The sequence below is a fragment of the Rhea pennata genome, chromosome 8 (genome assembly GCF_028389875.1).
Source record: "Rhea pennata isolate bPtePen1 chromosome 8, bPtePen1.pri, whole genome shotgun sequence".
In the NCBI taxonomy this organism is placed as follows: Eukaryota; Metazoa; Chordata; class Aves; order Rheiformes; family Rheidae; genus Rhea; species Rhea pennata.
Window position 1 is genome coordinate 3,782,188 of NC_084670.1, and position 16,503 is coordinate 3,798,690.

General features: G+C 37.7%; 1 protein-coding gene across 1 annotated transcript; it reads left to right on the forward strand.

Moving 5' to 3' along the window:
• The first annotated feature begins 103 nt into the window (after nucleotides 1–103).
• On the forward strand, nucleotides 104–15,348 carry TM2D1 (TM2 domain containing 1). The gene is made up of 6 exons (XM_062581889.1): nucleotides 104–181; nucleotides 1,225–1,296; nucleotides 3,403–3,511; nucleotides 7,608–7,699; nucleotides 11,278–11,351; nucleotides 12,630–15,348. Exons 2-6 carry the CDS (start codon nucleotides 1,269–1,271, stop codon nucleotides 12,738–12,740), a joined length of 414 nt encoding a protein of 137 aa, XP_062437873.1. The 5' UTR covers nucleotides 104–181; nucleotides 1,225–1,268; the 3' UTR covers nucleotides 12,741–15,348.
• Nucleotides 15,349–16,503: the final 1,155 nt, after the last annotated feature.

Here is a 16,503-nt window from a genome sequence, read left to right on the forward strand (position 1 = left end):
CCGCGCGGCCGGGGCGGCTGCCGGCGGCGCGGGGCGGGCGGCGGCGAGGCGCGGCGGAGGCCCGGTGCCTGCTTCTCCTGTGGTTCGCGGCTGCGACCGCGGAGGGAGCGGGAGCGGGAGCAGCAGCGACGGCAGCGGGCCGGGAGGCGCCGCTCAAGTGCGACGAGCTGCGCCTGGGGCAATATCCTGAGCGCGGCGGGGGCGGTCGCTGTGGCGACGGGGCGGGTTGGGGGGCGCCCCCGGGCCGCGGCGGCTGGAGCCGGTTTCCTCGGGGGAGAAGGGGGAGATGGAGGGCCGGGATGGGGGGTCCCGGGCGCCCCTCGCTGCTCCTCACAGGCCACGGAGAGCCTCAGGACCTCCCCGCCCGCAAGAAGGGGTCTCGTCTGGGAAACGGAGCGGGGGGGGGGGCCCGTGATTTTGGGGGGGTCGGTGATTTTTTTAGCGTGTGCTGTGTGTAGGTGTGGGGTGTCTCTGGGATTTTCCGCAATAAAACCCTATGGGAGTTGAGACACCCCCTCCCCCCCACCTTATACTTTTCCGGACGCTGTGTTGGGATGCAATGACTTCGCAAAAATCGAGTCTGCCTCCGGAGCCCGAATTAACAGGTCTCAGATGTTAGCAGGTAGCTGGGAGGTTTCTGGCTCTCCCGAGGCGTGTCAGGCCTCGCCTGATAGCAGGTGACGGTTACTCATGTAGCTGCGGATCCAACTCGTCCGGGAAGGTTAGCTCCATTTCCCGCTTTGCTTGGCCGCAGGAGAGGAGACCTCTGGAAGTTAGCTGCTGCTCAGGTTTATTCTAGTCCCAGTTCCTGGCAGTTCGAGTGCTCATTTTCTGACGTTCACTTTGAGTTTTGGATGTTATTGTTGATTTAATTTTCTCAACTGAATTATCTCAGTTTAAATGCCCTGCAATAGTGAGCTAAGGAAAGAAGACTAGATTAGGTGTGCAGCCTTGCTGTCTTTGAATACAGAGGCCGGGATTGATAAATACTGTCGTTCCTTCAGGTAGTGCTGACTGCAGCACTAACTAAATGTGAAGTATATGCAATTTATTCACCTATTGAATTGGGAGATTTGCTGCTTGTATTTTGGGGGGCGGGTAGGAAGGAATACTGACATCAAGGTATGTCTTAAATCCTCAGGGGTTAAAGAAGGTGGAATAAATTAGTATTAAACTTGTAGTAGTGTTTGATATGAAATATGTTTTCCTCAATTAACTGAACATATATTTGTGATGATCCTAAAATAGACAATAGTACACAAGAACCAATGAATTGTAGAAATCACACAGCATATGGTAAGGACTTTCAACTTCTGACATATATTGATGGTAACTACATTTTTCCAAGAATGTGTTCAGTTCATGCATTTTTATATCTGCTAGATGATCTTTTTTGAAACATGGAATCGGTAATGTCATTGCATTATTCAGAAAGCTTAAAACACTTGCATAGATTGGATGCTTTACTAAAAATGAATAAATATGTTATATCTCATTAGTATGTTTGTAAGTGAGATTTTTGGTAAATCTCTTCAATGTATCTTATATCTTCTAGGTTCTAGCCTTCACTACAGTGATTAAAACAACCTACTCCTATCATACTCAGTTTTGCATATGCTTTTTGGAAGAAGAATTGGCATTACGCATTAGACCTCAATCTTCCTTTTTAATTTCTTCTAAGGAAAAATAGTGTATTTCATTATCAGGAGGTTTTGGTGTCGTTAGACTGTTTTGAAAGCACAGGATGTTTTGGTTTTAAATTCTGATGCTCATTTGAGTATAACAGATGAATACTTAAATTGGTTATTTAGTTTATTACCTGTGTTTACCTTGTGTTGTGTTCTAAGGCTTTGAAATAAATGGTCTCTGCAGGTTAGTTAATAGTATAACACTTTTGCTTTATGTGCACAGTCCTTTGCATTATCTTAAATGTCTTGTCCTTGATTATAAGAAGTCAGTCAGAGTATTCTGTAGCTGGAGATGGGTCACAACTCAATTTGTTATGTCTAACTAGTTTGTGGACATGTGCATTTAATGCAATATACTTTTAAACAAGAGATAAGCTTCAGAGTGAGGAAGGTTGCTGAATTACTTAACATGTTATTTTCTGACAATACAGAGTTTTTATGCATATAACAGTCTTTAAGTGGTCTCCACAGTATCTGATTTTTGCCTTTCCATATTATCTAAGTAATAAAAAGTTATTCTTTTAGATGACAATTGAAGCACAGCAGCCTCCAAGCATCTTTCTAGATCGCATCACCCAAACAAGTATCGGTTTAATTCGAAGTATCTGAGTAGTCTCATTTAGTAGCAGGTTTAGGGGCTTACTGGCATGACATTGATGGGAAAAAATGCGTCCTTTACTATCTCAGTACATTTTAATTGCTGTACATTTCTTCTAAATAAAAGAACACACTGTTACCTTAGCTTATTTTTTTTAAAGACACAGTGTAGCTTTTTTAAGATATAACTGTCTTAGATCAGGCACATTAATCGGTAACATCCGTGTAGTCCAGATACAGCTCATATTTTTTAGGTGTTACTGATATTGACCAGCTGAAATTAGATATTTTGATCCATATATAATATGGTCTGGTTTTTAAAAAGAAAGGCAACAAAATCCATTTGTAGTCTTGCCTGTAAGTATGATTTGAAAATCAGGAAGGAAATAGTGAACCTGGCTGGAAGTTAGATAGAACTCACAAGTACTGAAAGCTAGTAATAGAAAGTAGAGGAAGGGCTGGATTTTGGCCCTTTGAAACAACCTACTTTGACATTAGAGAGTGATTAATATTCTGATAATATATTGCAAACCTTTTGCAGATGTCACTTTCTTCTTTGATTTCCACTTTGGTTCTTTTATGAGTCAAGCCTTAGATTAGAATCAGAGAATAACTTAAGCTGGAAGAGACCCCAGGAATTTCTGTCACCCAACCTCATGCTCAGAGCAGTGTCAGCACTGAATTCACATGAGGTTGCTCTGGGCATTGTCCACTCAGATTTCAAAAACCTCCAAAGATGGAGATGGCACCACCTCTCTGTGCAGCTCATTCTAACGCTTGACTGTTCTCAAGATGAAAATGTTTTCCGTATGTCCAGTTCGGATCTCTCACTGACTCATAATGGAACAGAAATGGAAATTCCAACAGAATTAGGGGCGCAATTAGCCTTGTATATTTTGCTTAATATGTATCATGCAAAAAGTCAAGTTAGTCATAGGGCTGGCTGGCTTTGAACAATTCAATTACCAGTAACAAGCCCTTACATACGATGTGCATCATGACTGTTACGCAGTGTAACTTCATCTGTTTATTTCACTTATGTCATGTGGCTTGTCAGAAAAGTGTCACAATCTCAGATTGGTTTTTGCTTACATTTAAATAATTTTTCTGTCCTCAGTTCAATGTCTACCAGCACCAAATATTACTTGTAAAGATCATCTTGGCATAGAAAAAGTCTTTACTGGAAATGAAGTTGGATTTTACAAGCCTATTGCGTGTCGTAACGTGTAAGTACATTACGGTATTTTGTAATAGTTTTCCTTTATTTTCACGTTGAAGTTTTTCTAAAATAGTATGATGTGTTGGCAGAAGAAAAAAGAAAAATAAGGAGATAGAACACTGCACTCCTCTCCATCCCTTTGCCTGACAAACCCCATTGTGTACTGAGTCAGGAAACTCAAAAGAGTTTGAACTAACCTGGAGCAGTTCCCCAGTTAGAGTTGCAGTACAGTCACATCAGTGCTTGTGTCAGCACAAGGATGAGGGCAACACGAGGATGAGAGAGAATGGATAAAGCAGCCCTGGTCTTGGCTGCTCTGTTCAGCACCACTACAGGTTCATGGCAGTTTGAAGCCTCTGGGAAATTTTGCTTTAAGATGTAATGCACGTGAGTATTGGGGCAGCTGAAGTCTTTCTCCAGTTCCCTGAATATCTATTTAAGAGGAACTGCTCTCTCTTCTTAAAGAACTTTTTTTGTATAATCCAGTCCAGTGTGTCTCTCGAGGGCCTGTTTCTGAAATGTGAAAATAATGGACTTAGTTTTTCTGAGGCAGATCATGAGCAATGGATACCAGTAAATGTTCCAACTGGCCAGTGTTAGTGATCAGAGGACACCCATCACTACTATTTGTTTCTTCTTTTTATGGAATTCACACAAGAGCCTTTTTCTTTTGTCCAACTGTGGAATCTCTGGAAATTATAGCTCCAGTAATCCTCTTGAGTATTCCTCATCACTCTAGCTGCAAATAACTCTGATGTGGTACTTGCTGCTCAATAATTTGCCTAACTCAGAAGTACAGCTCTGCTTCTCAATTTCATCAATATTTTTCTCTATACGTAGTCTTCTCAGAAGTCAAAGCTCAGCAAATTCAAGAAAATATATTATTACATCTAATCAAATTAAAATGCTAGCAAACTAGACTGCAGTCATGTTTTTGTCCAGAAACAATTGCATTTCAGTCCTGTCTGTGATGGAGACTGGGAAAAAGATGAGGTTATACTAGTTCAATAAAAATTGCTTAGTTTTTGAAATAGATGTAATTTTTATGTTTTGGGCATTTGTATATATTCATTTTTATTTACTATTTTTTCTAGAAGCTTTCTTGTAAATTTGTGTTTTCTTTACATTTGAAAAAATTAAAGACCATGTAGGGGTCTTTCTGTGTTAACTTTTCAGTAGGCAGTAAAAATAGTGAGCTTCTTATGATGACTATTGTGACTATTGTTTATGATGAAATAATCAATGGCTATACTACCAAAAGAACTTGCTGTGGCTTTTCCAGTCCCATGATGCTTGTATGGCAGAGGAGGAAGAGGAACTTTTGGGGACTTGCTGAAAACACCCTTGAAATCCCACTGTGACTGTAGGAAGAGTTATACAAGTATCCCCTTGATAAAATCCCCAAAACAAGTAAAAACAGCAAAAAGATTATTATTTCCCTCTTTCATACATATGTTTGTTAAAAAGTGGTCTAATCACTGTATCAACCTTTTATAAGGCATTTTAAATATTATGTAAGTCTTAGAAGCATTATTTCAAGCAGGAATCTCTAGCTTAATATTACAACTATAAGCCTGCCACTTCTACTGCTTTTTTGAGCGTCTTGTTTGAGGTTTTTTAGAAATTGTAACTGTCTTCAGGAAGAAACTACTACACATCATTTGAATCAGGAAATTGATTTGAGAAGGCATCTCTGTAGGATTGTCCTAGCATGGTGGGCTGTAGGTTAATGTCTGTTCCTACCTGTAGGAAGGGGCAAATCAGCAAGTTGCCCATAGCCAAAACCATAATGTAGCAGCAGTCGCATTTACAGTTCTGGAATCCAGAAAGTTGGATAGTGCTAGCTTTTAGTACAAGACTAGCACACTACATTGTATGTATATTTAAATGGATATGTTGAAGATAGGTCTTCCTAGTGTTTCTTCCAGGAAAACTTTGCAAGCACTAAGGAGTTTGCTCCAGCAAAGAAGGCGTGGGAGTTAGGTTTACTTTGCTTTGGTTTTAATTTGATTTTTGGTGGTAGATTTTTGCTAAATTCTAGAGTTCTCTAATTTGGCTTTGTATTTTGCTTAATATGGACAGGCCCTGATTTTGCAGACTTGAATATATCCATCACTCAAGTCTTCTAACAGTCTGTAATATGATAGTCTGTAAAATTTATAGAGTCTGGTGTAGACAGGTCTTTAAACATTGATAAGGGACCCTGAAAGAGCACAGAAACAAACGTGGCCTATAGCAATACTTGCATTGTATCAAATGGCATGGAGAGCAGAAAAAAAGAGTTTTTAACATGGTAACTGAGAAAAATACATGCAGAAATAATAATGATTGAATAATGCTGAGAAGCACAAATAGAAGAAAAATTCAGAAGAATAACTGAAAGCAAATGATATCTTTTATCCAATTGTTCAAATTACTTCAGATGGCTGGGAATGTTATTTCCCTACTTGCTGTATTAGTCTCAAGAGTTTATTTTTAGCTAAGAGAATGAGTAAGACAAAGGAAATAAAGGAGTGGATGCAGAATTAATACAGTATGAACATGATTTCACTTCATACTAGATCTCTTCTGCCCTTTCAGTTTCATGTTGACAGCAGCACACTGCTCTACAAGCATCTCAATGCATAGACAAGGGCTTGGTTTACTTTATTACTGTGTTTGATCAGGAACATCTCAAATTAAATTGTGGTTCCTACCTTTTACCTAAGAATTGTTTTTATACTTCAGTGTCCTTGGAAGGTTGTTGACACTTGACAGTTGATAAATAATTTCCTAAAGTTTACCTCAACTTTTAAGTAAAACCGTTAGTCGTCTTTACAGTGGAAACTAGATATTTCTAAAGATGGTAATTTACATTACATTACATTAGGTTCCTGGAAGGCCCAGTATGTTCTGTGTTGCTAATAAGCACCAAGTAACAAATACTGAGGTAAGAGTCATGGTTTAATCACTTAATGTTGCCATTAAGTTTTAAAGTCAATAAATCTAGATAATAAGCAAAAATGTAGATCTTTATTTGGCATTAAGACTGCTTAATAAAGGTGCTCGGATTTTCTTAGCTACTGTCTTTGTGAAACTGTATGTTTTATTCAGCTGTTAACCAAGAGTTTAATTTGGGCTTATTAAGTAGTTGCTGGCACATGGTAATGCACATATCAAAACAGGGAATTATTGAATATTTTTAAAGTTCTAATTACATTTGTGTTTGCTTTTCTTTTCAAAGTCTAGATGTTCCCCAATGCAGCAGAGGATAGTTCTAGGATTAATAGCTATGTGTTTCTAGCTTGCTTATTAGCATAAAGTTCACATCAGCAGTGACTGAAAATTACTGCTGATTGGGTGTCCACATCCCTCCAATTGTTGGCAAGAATGGTGACGATTAGTGCGGATCTCAGAAAATCTGAGGATTCTGCTGCTGCTTCTATCTGTGCGTTTTGTATGCCTAACAACAGGATGCTTAACTTTAGGGTGCCTCTACCACAATACATCTTTGTATGGTCAACAGTTCTCTTCATTTGTAAGAACATGTGCCATCCACTACCTTTGCTGTGGAAATGGATGGTTTTGTCACTTACTCCTTTTGGCTGAAGGCTTCATGCAGCTTCTTCAGCTAGTGGCCGTGGTTCATGTCTTCTTCAAATCTCATCACAGTCATTGTCTTTACTGACATCTCACATGTGCATACCCTGTTCTGTCTTTTTGGCTGGATGTGAGACTAATGCTTACAGACAGTATGCATGTACTGCTCAGCTTTCCAGTGTTGTCTCAATAGGGCTGAACTACTGGGAAGTGCTCTGTAAACAGGAATGTATCAGCAACTGAATTACATCTCTCTTGACAAGGAATGATGATTTAGTTTCAGAATAAGAATCTATATTCTGAAAGAGTATACTTGAGTTGCAGTGGCTGAGGTTGCTTTGTGGAGGATGCCTAAGCAGTTTGAAAGCTGAACATTTTCGGTTCTGTGTCCACTAATTGAAGATAAATAAGACTTTTTTGTTTTGTAAGCTGAAGCAGCAGACAAATCATTGTTTTAAATTTTTAAAATATGTTTATGAGTGAATATATTTTTGCAGTCATATATGACTTGTATGTTTTGGCAGAAATGGATACTCCTACAAAGTGGCAGTGGCTCTGTCTTTATTTCTTGGATGGCTGGGAGCAGATAGATTTTATCTAGGCTATCCTGCCTTAGGTGAGTTTATTTCTTTTTTTTTTTTTTTCTTTGAGGTAAAGGTTGTTGTTTAACTGAGTCGTATGTGTATACTTATAATTTGAGTAATGACCTCTGACTGTCATAGTTTTCATACCTAAAACTAGAATCTTCTACTTTCTTGTGAAATAAAATCCTTCAGTATATACCTCTGCCTTCTACTCTGTTTTTACCTCTTAGAATGGATATGAAATAAAATCCAGCTGTTGGAGTGAGAGGTGACAATGGATACATAGTTGTCCAGCAGATAAAACTGTCATAAGCAAACAAGATTATTGCCATTAATAGTTTTGCTTTAGATTGATATTTACCACTGCATTTTCTGTGAGGCTCTGAACAGAAGTGGTTTTGACTGATGTGCCAGCTACTTAAGTGATGCTCAATTTTACCAGCAAAATAATGGACAAACTTTATAGTAAAACTAGTGTTTTGAGACACAAAATTTATTCTTAAAACTGCAGACGTTCAAGATAGCTCATAGTATTAGTAACAGTTCTGCAGAAACTGTGACCTTTAATAAGCTCTGGTAGTGCTTTTACAACCTAATTCTTAGCGTGATGATGCCACTGGCTTTTAAGTTATGCAGATACCTGAGTAAGTTAGAACCACTTTCAGTGTTCTAGGATTTTCTTTGTTTATTACTGAGCCAGACAAATGGAAGTACATTTAAGTCTAGATAGCATGGAGCAATAAATTGGAAAAAGCTATGCATTTTACTGTCACTTCTGTTGAGAGTTTTGAGTTTCTGCCACTATATGCAAACTCTTGGGTTCTTTAAGAATATCATCTGTCCTTTTGGCTAATCATGTGTTAACATATGTGTCTTTTTCCTTGAAATTCTATAATTACCACTTATTTTGTCCATCTGTTTCACAAAAAGATATATTTCTGGAAGCAATTGATAAGGTACACATATTTTGTTACATCAGTGACTGAAAATGTATTTTAGTAGTGTATTTGGTATAATAATTCACAGTAATTATATTGTAATATATTGTAGATTTATGAATGCTGTATTCTTGTATAGAAGTCCTGTATGTTTCATACTTGCCAATCCTACTGGAATATACTGTAGCCAGCAACCAAAGTTAAAAGACTTGCAATTAAACTCTTCTGACAGCAAGTTTTCAAGCTTTTGAAAAGTATAAAAGAAAAAAAGCAAATATATAAGAGTAGAAATGCAGAAAAATAAAATCAATAAATTGGATTTCTTGCAGAGGTTAATTTTTAGGTCATCCATGCCTTGGCAAAGGCTGTGCTAAAGAAAGGTAATAGCATTGAAATATTTTGTGCAAATGTAATGAAAACTTTAAATACTTTCTTTTTTTTCTCCCTTTTGTACTTAAAGGAAGCACAAATAGCAAACAAGCTATTGACTATGAAGAAACTAGTAGAGTTGTATGGAGAGCAACCCCTTCCTCTCCCACACACTGTGAAGTAAACCATAGGTTATTGCTGCCTAGGATGCCTATTTTTTCATCTGTGCTTTAGAGCAGTTTGTTTTCTCAGAGCAGTATGTTTGTGGGGAGGGAAGCAAGGAGGAGGGGAAAAAAAAAACTTTATACTCTAGAAACGTATGCAGTGTTCAGAAACAGTTTTTCTACACCTAGTAACCTAATGGAGAATGGCTCACCAGGATGCAGCCAGTTCCTCAAGTGAATTGGAACCGCTGCTGGAACCAGCGGTGGTAAGAGAACTACTGGGTTTCCGAGTCACCAACAGACAGTGATGTTCAGGACTGGAGCTTGAGAAGAGATGTCGTAATAAATGTCACCAATATTTTAAATGGTGACTACACCTGATGCAGAGATAATAATGAAGTGAATTGTGTTCACCAAAGAGTTTGATACTATTTGGATGTCTTAACTGTTGTTTCCTAGGGCTAACATTTGTTTAGTTGACTGCCAATACTAATATCCAGGCTAACTATGTTTGACTGCTGCAAGTCTCACACATCAGCCACTGGGAACAAATTGTTTTAAACATTGATAGATTTAGTTTTTTTCCAGATTTATATGGCAGCACTTCAGCTGTAATATGTTTGTGGACTTTCCTTTTAATCAGGTGAAAGACTGTCCTGCTACTACTCTTTCAGCCTCATGGTCATTAGGTCTATTTTTCCTGTTAGGTTTTCTCTTACTTCTGTTCCATAGAGTGGTTATAAACTCTCTCCTAGAGTTTATAAATCAGACTAGTTTCATCATGTCAACTATGGGAGCCATCCCCAGATGCTGGGACGCTATTCCTACAGCATGCAAACAGTTACTCCCCCACTCTAGTGAAGCATCAAATTCTCTCTCCTCCATACACAGCCACATAAAGAGGGCACAAGGGGAGAAGAGGAGGTATGCTGGACAGATAGCTGCTCCTGGGAGAGGGGGAGTGGAAAAGAGGAGGAAGAGATCTGGAGACCTTGACTGAAGGCAAGCTCACTCTTTGGAAAATATCTAGTTTTTTTACTAGAAGGCAGGACAGCACAAGTGGCAGCAGTCCTAACTTCTGTGGGAAGAGGTGGCATGGGATGCCACACTGGCTGACAATGTCAACATGCTTGTCTCTTGCATCAGAAATGTGCCAGTACTCTTTAGCAAGGAACTTTTTCAAAGCCTGTACAGCATAGCTTACAACTAACTTAACTGCAAAATCTGTGCATTCCTCTTCAAACTTTCTGATCCAAGGTAAAGTTGAAAATGTCTTCAATATGAGCATTTCATTCTCAACATAGCCTAGATGTTTGTCTAGCTGAAAGGTGAAGTATTGTCTTACAATAAATACAGTTCATTGTTTGAGGAACTGTTGATATTTAAAATAAAGTTCTTAGCCTTTTTCTTCTGAAGGCATCTTCCAAATGGAATGTCAGCCTTTCATGGAGCGCTCACAGTGTGAGAAAGTTCATCACTATTTCCATGTATTTTCTATTAACCTTTCGTTTATTCATACAAAAGAATCCCTAACTACTTCTGAATAGTGAGTAAACATAAGTGTTTGGTTTTTATATATACATATGTGTGTGTGTATATATATTTTTATATATATATAAAAAAAGTGAGCGTGTGTGTATATGTATGCACCCACACGTATGTATAAATAAAGTCCTATTTCAGCATAGTTATAAAAATGATACTAAGAATGGTTCTCCAAAGCAGCATGTCTTGGAGAAAATCTGATCAGTGTGTGCTGCAGTTTAAGAGATGGTACAAAATCCTATTCATATGTAAATTTTCTAGCTCAAGTTGGGATTTTTTCTGTCTTTATCTAATCAAAGAAAGGAAAATTTTCAGTAACTTATTCATCAAATTCTGCCTTTCCCTTCAAAAAATTTTTATTTGTTTAATAAAAGTTGTATTTAAAATCTTTTAAGTGTCTTCAGGGTAGTACAGAAATATGAATATACAGGTGTTTTTTCTCTGATAGTTAAAAATCTTTAATTTTACTTCTGTTTTTAGAAGGTATATATTCTGTGGGATGAGAAGAGGATTTGGATGGATTGCCACCAGAAACCCGTGAACCTTATAGTAACTAGCTTAAAGATGCAATTAAATTTTGTTTCCCTTTCTTAGGCTTGCTAAAGTTCTGCACTGTAGGATTTTGTGGAATTGGTAGCCTAATTGATTTCATACTTATTTCAATGCAGGTAAGTTGGTGCTTTCAAAACAAGATACAAATACATTTGTGTGTGTCAAAGCTTCGATTCTATCCCTAAGCCTTTGTAAGCATTTCAGCGTTAAGAACTTGTCCTTTGGAATATTGAAAAATCAAGACATTTATTTTAGCATAAATTGATATTATAGATACAAAATATGAATACTTTTATAGTTTGAATTAAAATTTAGATAGATGAGCTATCTCTCACTATCATAATTAATCTGTCACTTGACTATAGCCTGAAAGCTATACCACTGTAAATTCATTGTGTCAAAACTGATGAGCTTTTTATGTGACACATAGGGTTAGAATTACATGAGATGTCCTATATTCCTGAGATAAGAACTGCAGTGAAGTTCTATGCTTGCATGTGTTTAATTTCTGTTGGAGCCCATCATCTGGGGTGTCCAAACAGCATTGCAGGAAAGAAGACTGCCACTTTTTTTTCTGCTTCTCCTCCACATAGAAGTCCCATATCACCTGCTACTTGTGACTGTGGGGCACTTAATGGTTAAATCCCTATCTGAGGTGACATCTTAGACATCATGAAATCGCCAGGTTGTCTTACTCTACAGTGCATCATCCATTTAGCATGGGTTATAGATTGCCTTTGACAAGCTTAAAACGTTGTGGACATAGAAATTCTTTTTATGTATTTATAGAAAATATAAAAATTCTATTTTTGTAATTCAGTCTTTTGTATATCACTAATCTTTCAATGTATATCTAGTCTCAAATTCCTTTCTATGCTACGACAGTGATCTTGCCTCGTATCACTTACAGACAAAGTTGCGGGTGGCTTTCATCTCTCTTTATTCATCTACCTTTTGACCCTACATCAATTTATCTGTTCCAGAACAAAAAAGTCACGGTCATCTTTCTTCTTGTTCCTTACCTGTGCAGCATTTCCAAGACAGTTGTCACCAGCCTCATTCACTTTTGCCTACCCTCTTTTGTTCAAGAAAAGCACATTGGAGGCCACTCGTTCATTAGCCTGATTTTGTGACTCAAATCCTCATCGGCTTAACCTAGCACCAGAGCCGGCTGTGTAATTTGGTTGATTAGAAGCCCTAGGGAGATGTTCCTTCAGAGACGGTGTTCACTAAAATAGTTAAGCTACAGCATAACTTCAAAATAAATCTAGTTTCTGTTCGACTAATTAAGCATGACTAATTTTATGATGGGAAAATTAGCAGTAATGGAGTTGTTAGCACAAAGTGTATATTTCACTTCATAATGGAAAATCTTGGTTCTTTTTCTCCTGCAGATTGTTGGACCTTCTGATGGCTCTAGTTATATTATAGATTATTATGGAGCAAGGCTTACAAGGCTCACTATTACCAATGCAACATTCAGAAAAATGCAGACATATCCTTAACCCTGGCAGTAAGTGTCATGTATGCACAGGTGCATTCTGTTTTTACAGATGGATCCAGTTGTCCACTGAAATTGCTGATGACTTATTAATTACATTTCATCAGAACTGTATATTAAATGTTGTACATTGAACAAAGATGATAAAATATGAAAATTCATCAAGAAAATGAATTTACCTCGGAGGTGCCAAGTTTCTCTGTGACTGCTCTATTTCTGTGAGCGCATAGTTTGCTGCTAAGTTGTATCATTTGTGAAGTCTGCAGACTTTTGTGATTTGCACTGTTAATATTTGGCATCTCAGTATGATTCAGAGAGTTAAGTGGGCAGAAGACATTGCTCAGCAGAACGTCTTTGCTGATCTTTAGTCCATTGAAATTGATGAGACATGGATGTTAGTAGGGCCAGAATTACACTGGGATTTATTTTCAGAACTATTTGTGGGAGTTTGAAATTTAACTTAAAAAACCTAAAACACAGAAACTGCTTTTCTTTCAGTTATGCTAGTTAAAATCCAGTGGCCCTAAATCTTGTGCTGAAATTCCTCTATGAATTCCTATGAAATTCCCTTGATTTGAAGATACTTTTTCTATTAAGTTTAAAGAACAATTTTGATAAGATTGCAAAATTCAATCAGTCCTGATCAACAGTAGAAATATGGATACAGAAAAAAAAGAACTATATGTGATACATCTCAAAAAGGAAGGTGGATGTTGCAGTGCACTGATATTAGAATAGGACATAATTGTTCTGCTTGTTTAGATTTTCCCCCACTTGCAACCGTTTTTGTTGAAATGCATGCCTTCTTTTCAGAAAAAGAAATTGTGGTGTGTTTTGCAGATACAGAATGTCAGAAATGTGAATTATTTGCATTAATAAAGCCCTTGAAAGGTTGTTCTTTCAAGTGTACACCTGTTGATAAATGAACTGTGTTTCAGTGAAATAAATTCTATGTGCTTCAAAGCTGTTTAACTGTTTGACCAAATTCTTTAGGACAGCCCAGATATCCACACATACCCCCCCACCCCCTGTTTCAACAGAATCTTTCTACAATTTGACCAATTTAAAGCATTCTCTTCACTTATGAAAACATGCAGTAACTGAATGAAAAATTCATGTTAATAGCATAGATTTTATTTAATAATCTTGAGGCAGCGCGTGGTGGTTGCTTTAGATGAAACTTTCAAAATGTTATTAATATATCTGCAATCAGTACTTTTAAGGGAATTACATAAACCAGATTCCTAAATTGTTTTTTTTAAGTGAAATTTATGTTTTTTAGTCTATTTTGAACCTACCTTACTGGTGCACGTAAAACTTTGCAAAGCAATCCTGTTTTTATCCAAATAACTGTTAACTGAATACATCATGTAATGGGAATGAACCACAAGGAGTACCTTGTGCTTAACATTGCTACTTTCCTTCACTTAAGGCATAGTTTTGGAATACTTGCTAACGTGCATTTTGCATGTGGGTTCGAAGAGACAAGAACACTCTGTTAGCTTCGTTCAGTTGCCGTATGTAAGTTGCATCTCCCTTTTGTCTCTCACTGAACGCTCTTTGTACACATCAGTTTTGATTGCTGAAATACGCGCTTTCAAAAAGGGACAGTGAAAATAGAAAAGAAATGTTTGAACTAAATAACATTCCATGATTAAGATCACCTTCTGACTTGTCTGCCTTTGTTTTTTAACCCTGATAGTAGAGGTATGGAAAGAGGAAGATATCATGGATATTATAATGAATGAAAAAGCCTTGAGCAGCTATTTCACACAAGAGTTCATTCTAAAATACATCTTCATGTGTACAGGTAGCGGAGGGTTTGACTTATGGGTTCAACAGTCCATGTTGTGCTTCGTTGTTTGTAAAATAAATCAGGAACTATTTTGTATGAATCAGATGAAAATGTGTTTAGTTATTAGGTCCATCAGGTAGTTTGTTTCTCCTAAAAACAAAACTGTCAGCACAGAGAAAGATTTGTGATTACGAATTAGGTTAATGTTTCTGTAGAAAGAAATGTATTTTATTTGTTTATGTCAACTAAGCTGGGAAATAAAAAATAATACGAGATTCTTTCATCCTGATCTTCTGTTTGTTATGCCAGTGCGTGCTTGCGTCAGGTGTGCGTTGTTTTTTCATACCGGTCAGAATGAGGCCAGAGGTGACCAGACAGAAAAATGTTTTGAGTCTCGGCAACTTTTAATTTCTGTTCCCTTTAGACTTCGTTCTACTTGATCCTCTGATTCTGTACTAACAACTCTCCACTTGTCTTTCACGTCCCTCTCCTTTGTCTGTGAAGCCTTTTAGAAATTAGTGTCGCAGATGACATAACCTTTGCAACTTGTATTGGATACTGCTGGAATTGTGTTACATGCCTGAACACACTTGGGTTTCTATACGCTTACGTAGCTGCATGGCTGAAGTTTCGAGAGGGTTAACTGAGGAAGCAGATAGTACTGCAGGGCCAGTAGAGAGTTAGTGAGGTCTTTGTTTTCATCTTGTAATTGTCAGATATGGCATGTTTACCATAAGGACTGTGAAAAGTGTGATGCAAGATGTAAAGCTGTCCCACTGTGTTAATAATAAATTGGCTACAGTAATATTTATCGAAATGTCTGTCCTACGATGATTTTCTGTGTTGCTGTCTGCTTTAGCATTCACCTGTCAATCAGTTTGCCCATCCTCGAGTTGCTGTAGTTCTGATTGCTCCTGCTGCCCTGGAATACTCTTTTCTCTGGGTTGTAGCTTTTCCCCCAAACAGTTGTAAAGCAATAAAAATAATCAAAAATGTACTGTGTCATCCTCCTGCCATCCCCAGATAAAATTATATCTGCTTGTCTTGCAGATATTCAGGAATCCTTTCAGCATTCCAACAAGCTAAAGAAGTATTATTCTATGTCTGTAAAATAGAGAACATGAACAGTAAAGGCCAGAGTTTAAAAAATGAATTTGAAGTGCCTAGCCTTTAAAAACCTGTGTAAAGCTGTTCAGTGAAGATGCTGCAGACCCAAGCCAGGAATTAAATCCAAATCTTCCCTAAGTACCAGTGCAGTTCAGTCATTGCAAAACCATGACTCCATAAACCGGTCTTTTTTCTGAGCCTCTGTTTTAGGATTTTCTGCAGGGTGCTTAACCGTGATGTGAAAGTACAGTAACTAGTGAAAGCATCAGCTTTGGGCTCTCTGTATTCACTCACAGTGCAAAAGTGGTTGTACTTAGGTCTGCGTACGTGATTACATCAACCTGTGTATCTTTTCAACTGTATGCAGAGCACATTTTCAAAGAGAATGGGTTTAGAGATATTTCAGAATGCAAATTCCCTGCCTAGCTATTCCTCTGACAATTTAAACCACGACAGCGCTATGACAGCTTCCTGTGACAATATTTTGTTATCTTGTTTCCATCTCTAGCACCACCCATCACTTAATGCATGAAGATATGACTTCTGCTTTCAGAACTTGGTAACACCTTAAATGTTAGGTTTTATTATGTTTCCAAAGATGTATTACTGTACGCTGCCAGTAAAACTTTTCAGCTCCACAGGAAGGTCTTTGTGTTTGAAATGCTCTGTTAGAATTTTTTTGGAGAACATCTGTTGTCACCCCATCAAGAATTGTTTCCTTTGTTCCTCAGGAGTATATTCAGTTATATTTGCTTACGCAGCTATGTCTATTCAGTCTTCTCGCATCTCTTCTCAGTGTTTTTTTCTTTATGTATTTTTAGATTCATTAGGTGTTTAGTCCATTTCTGCATTGAGAGCCATTCCT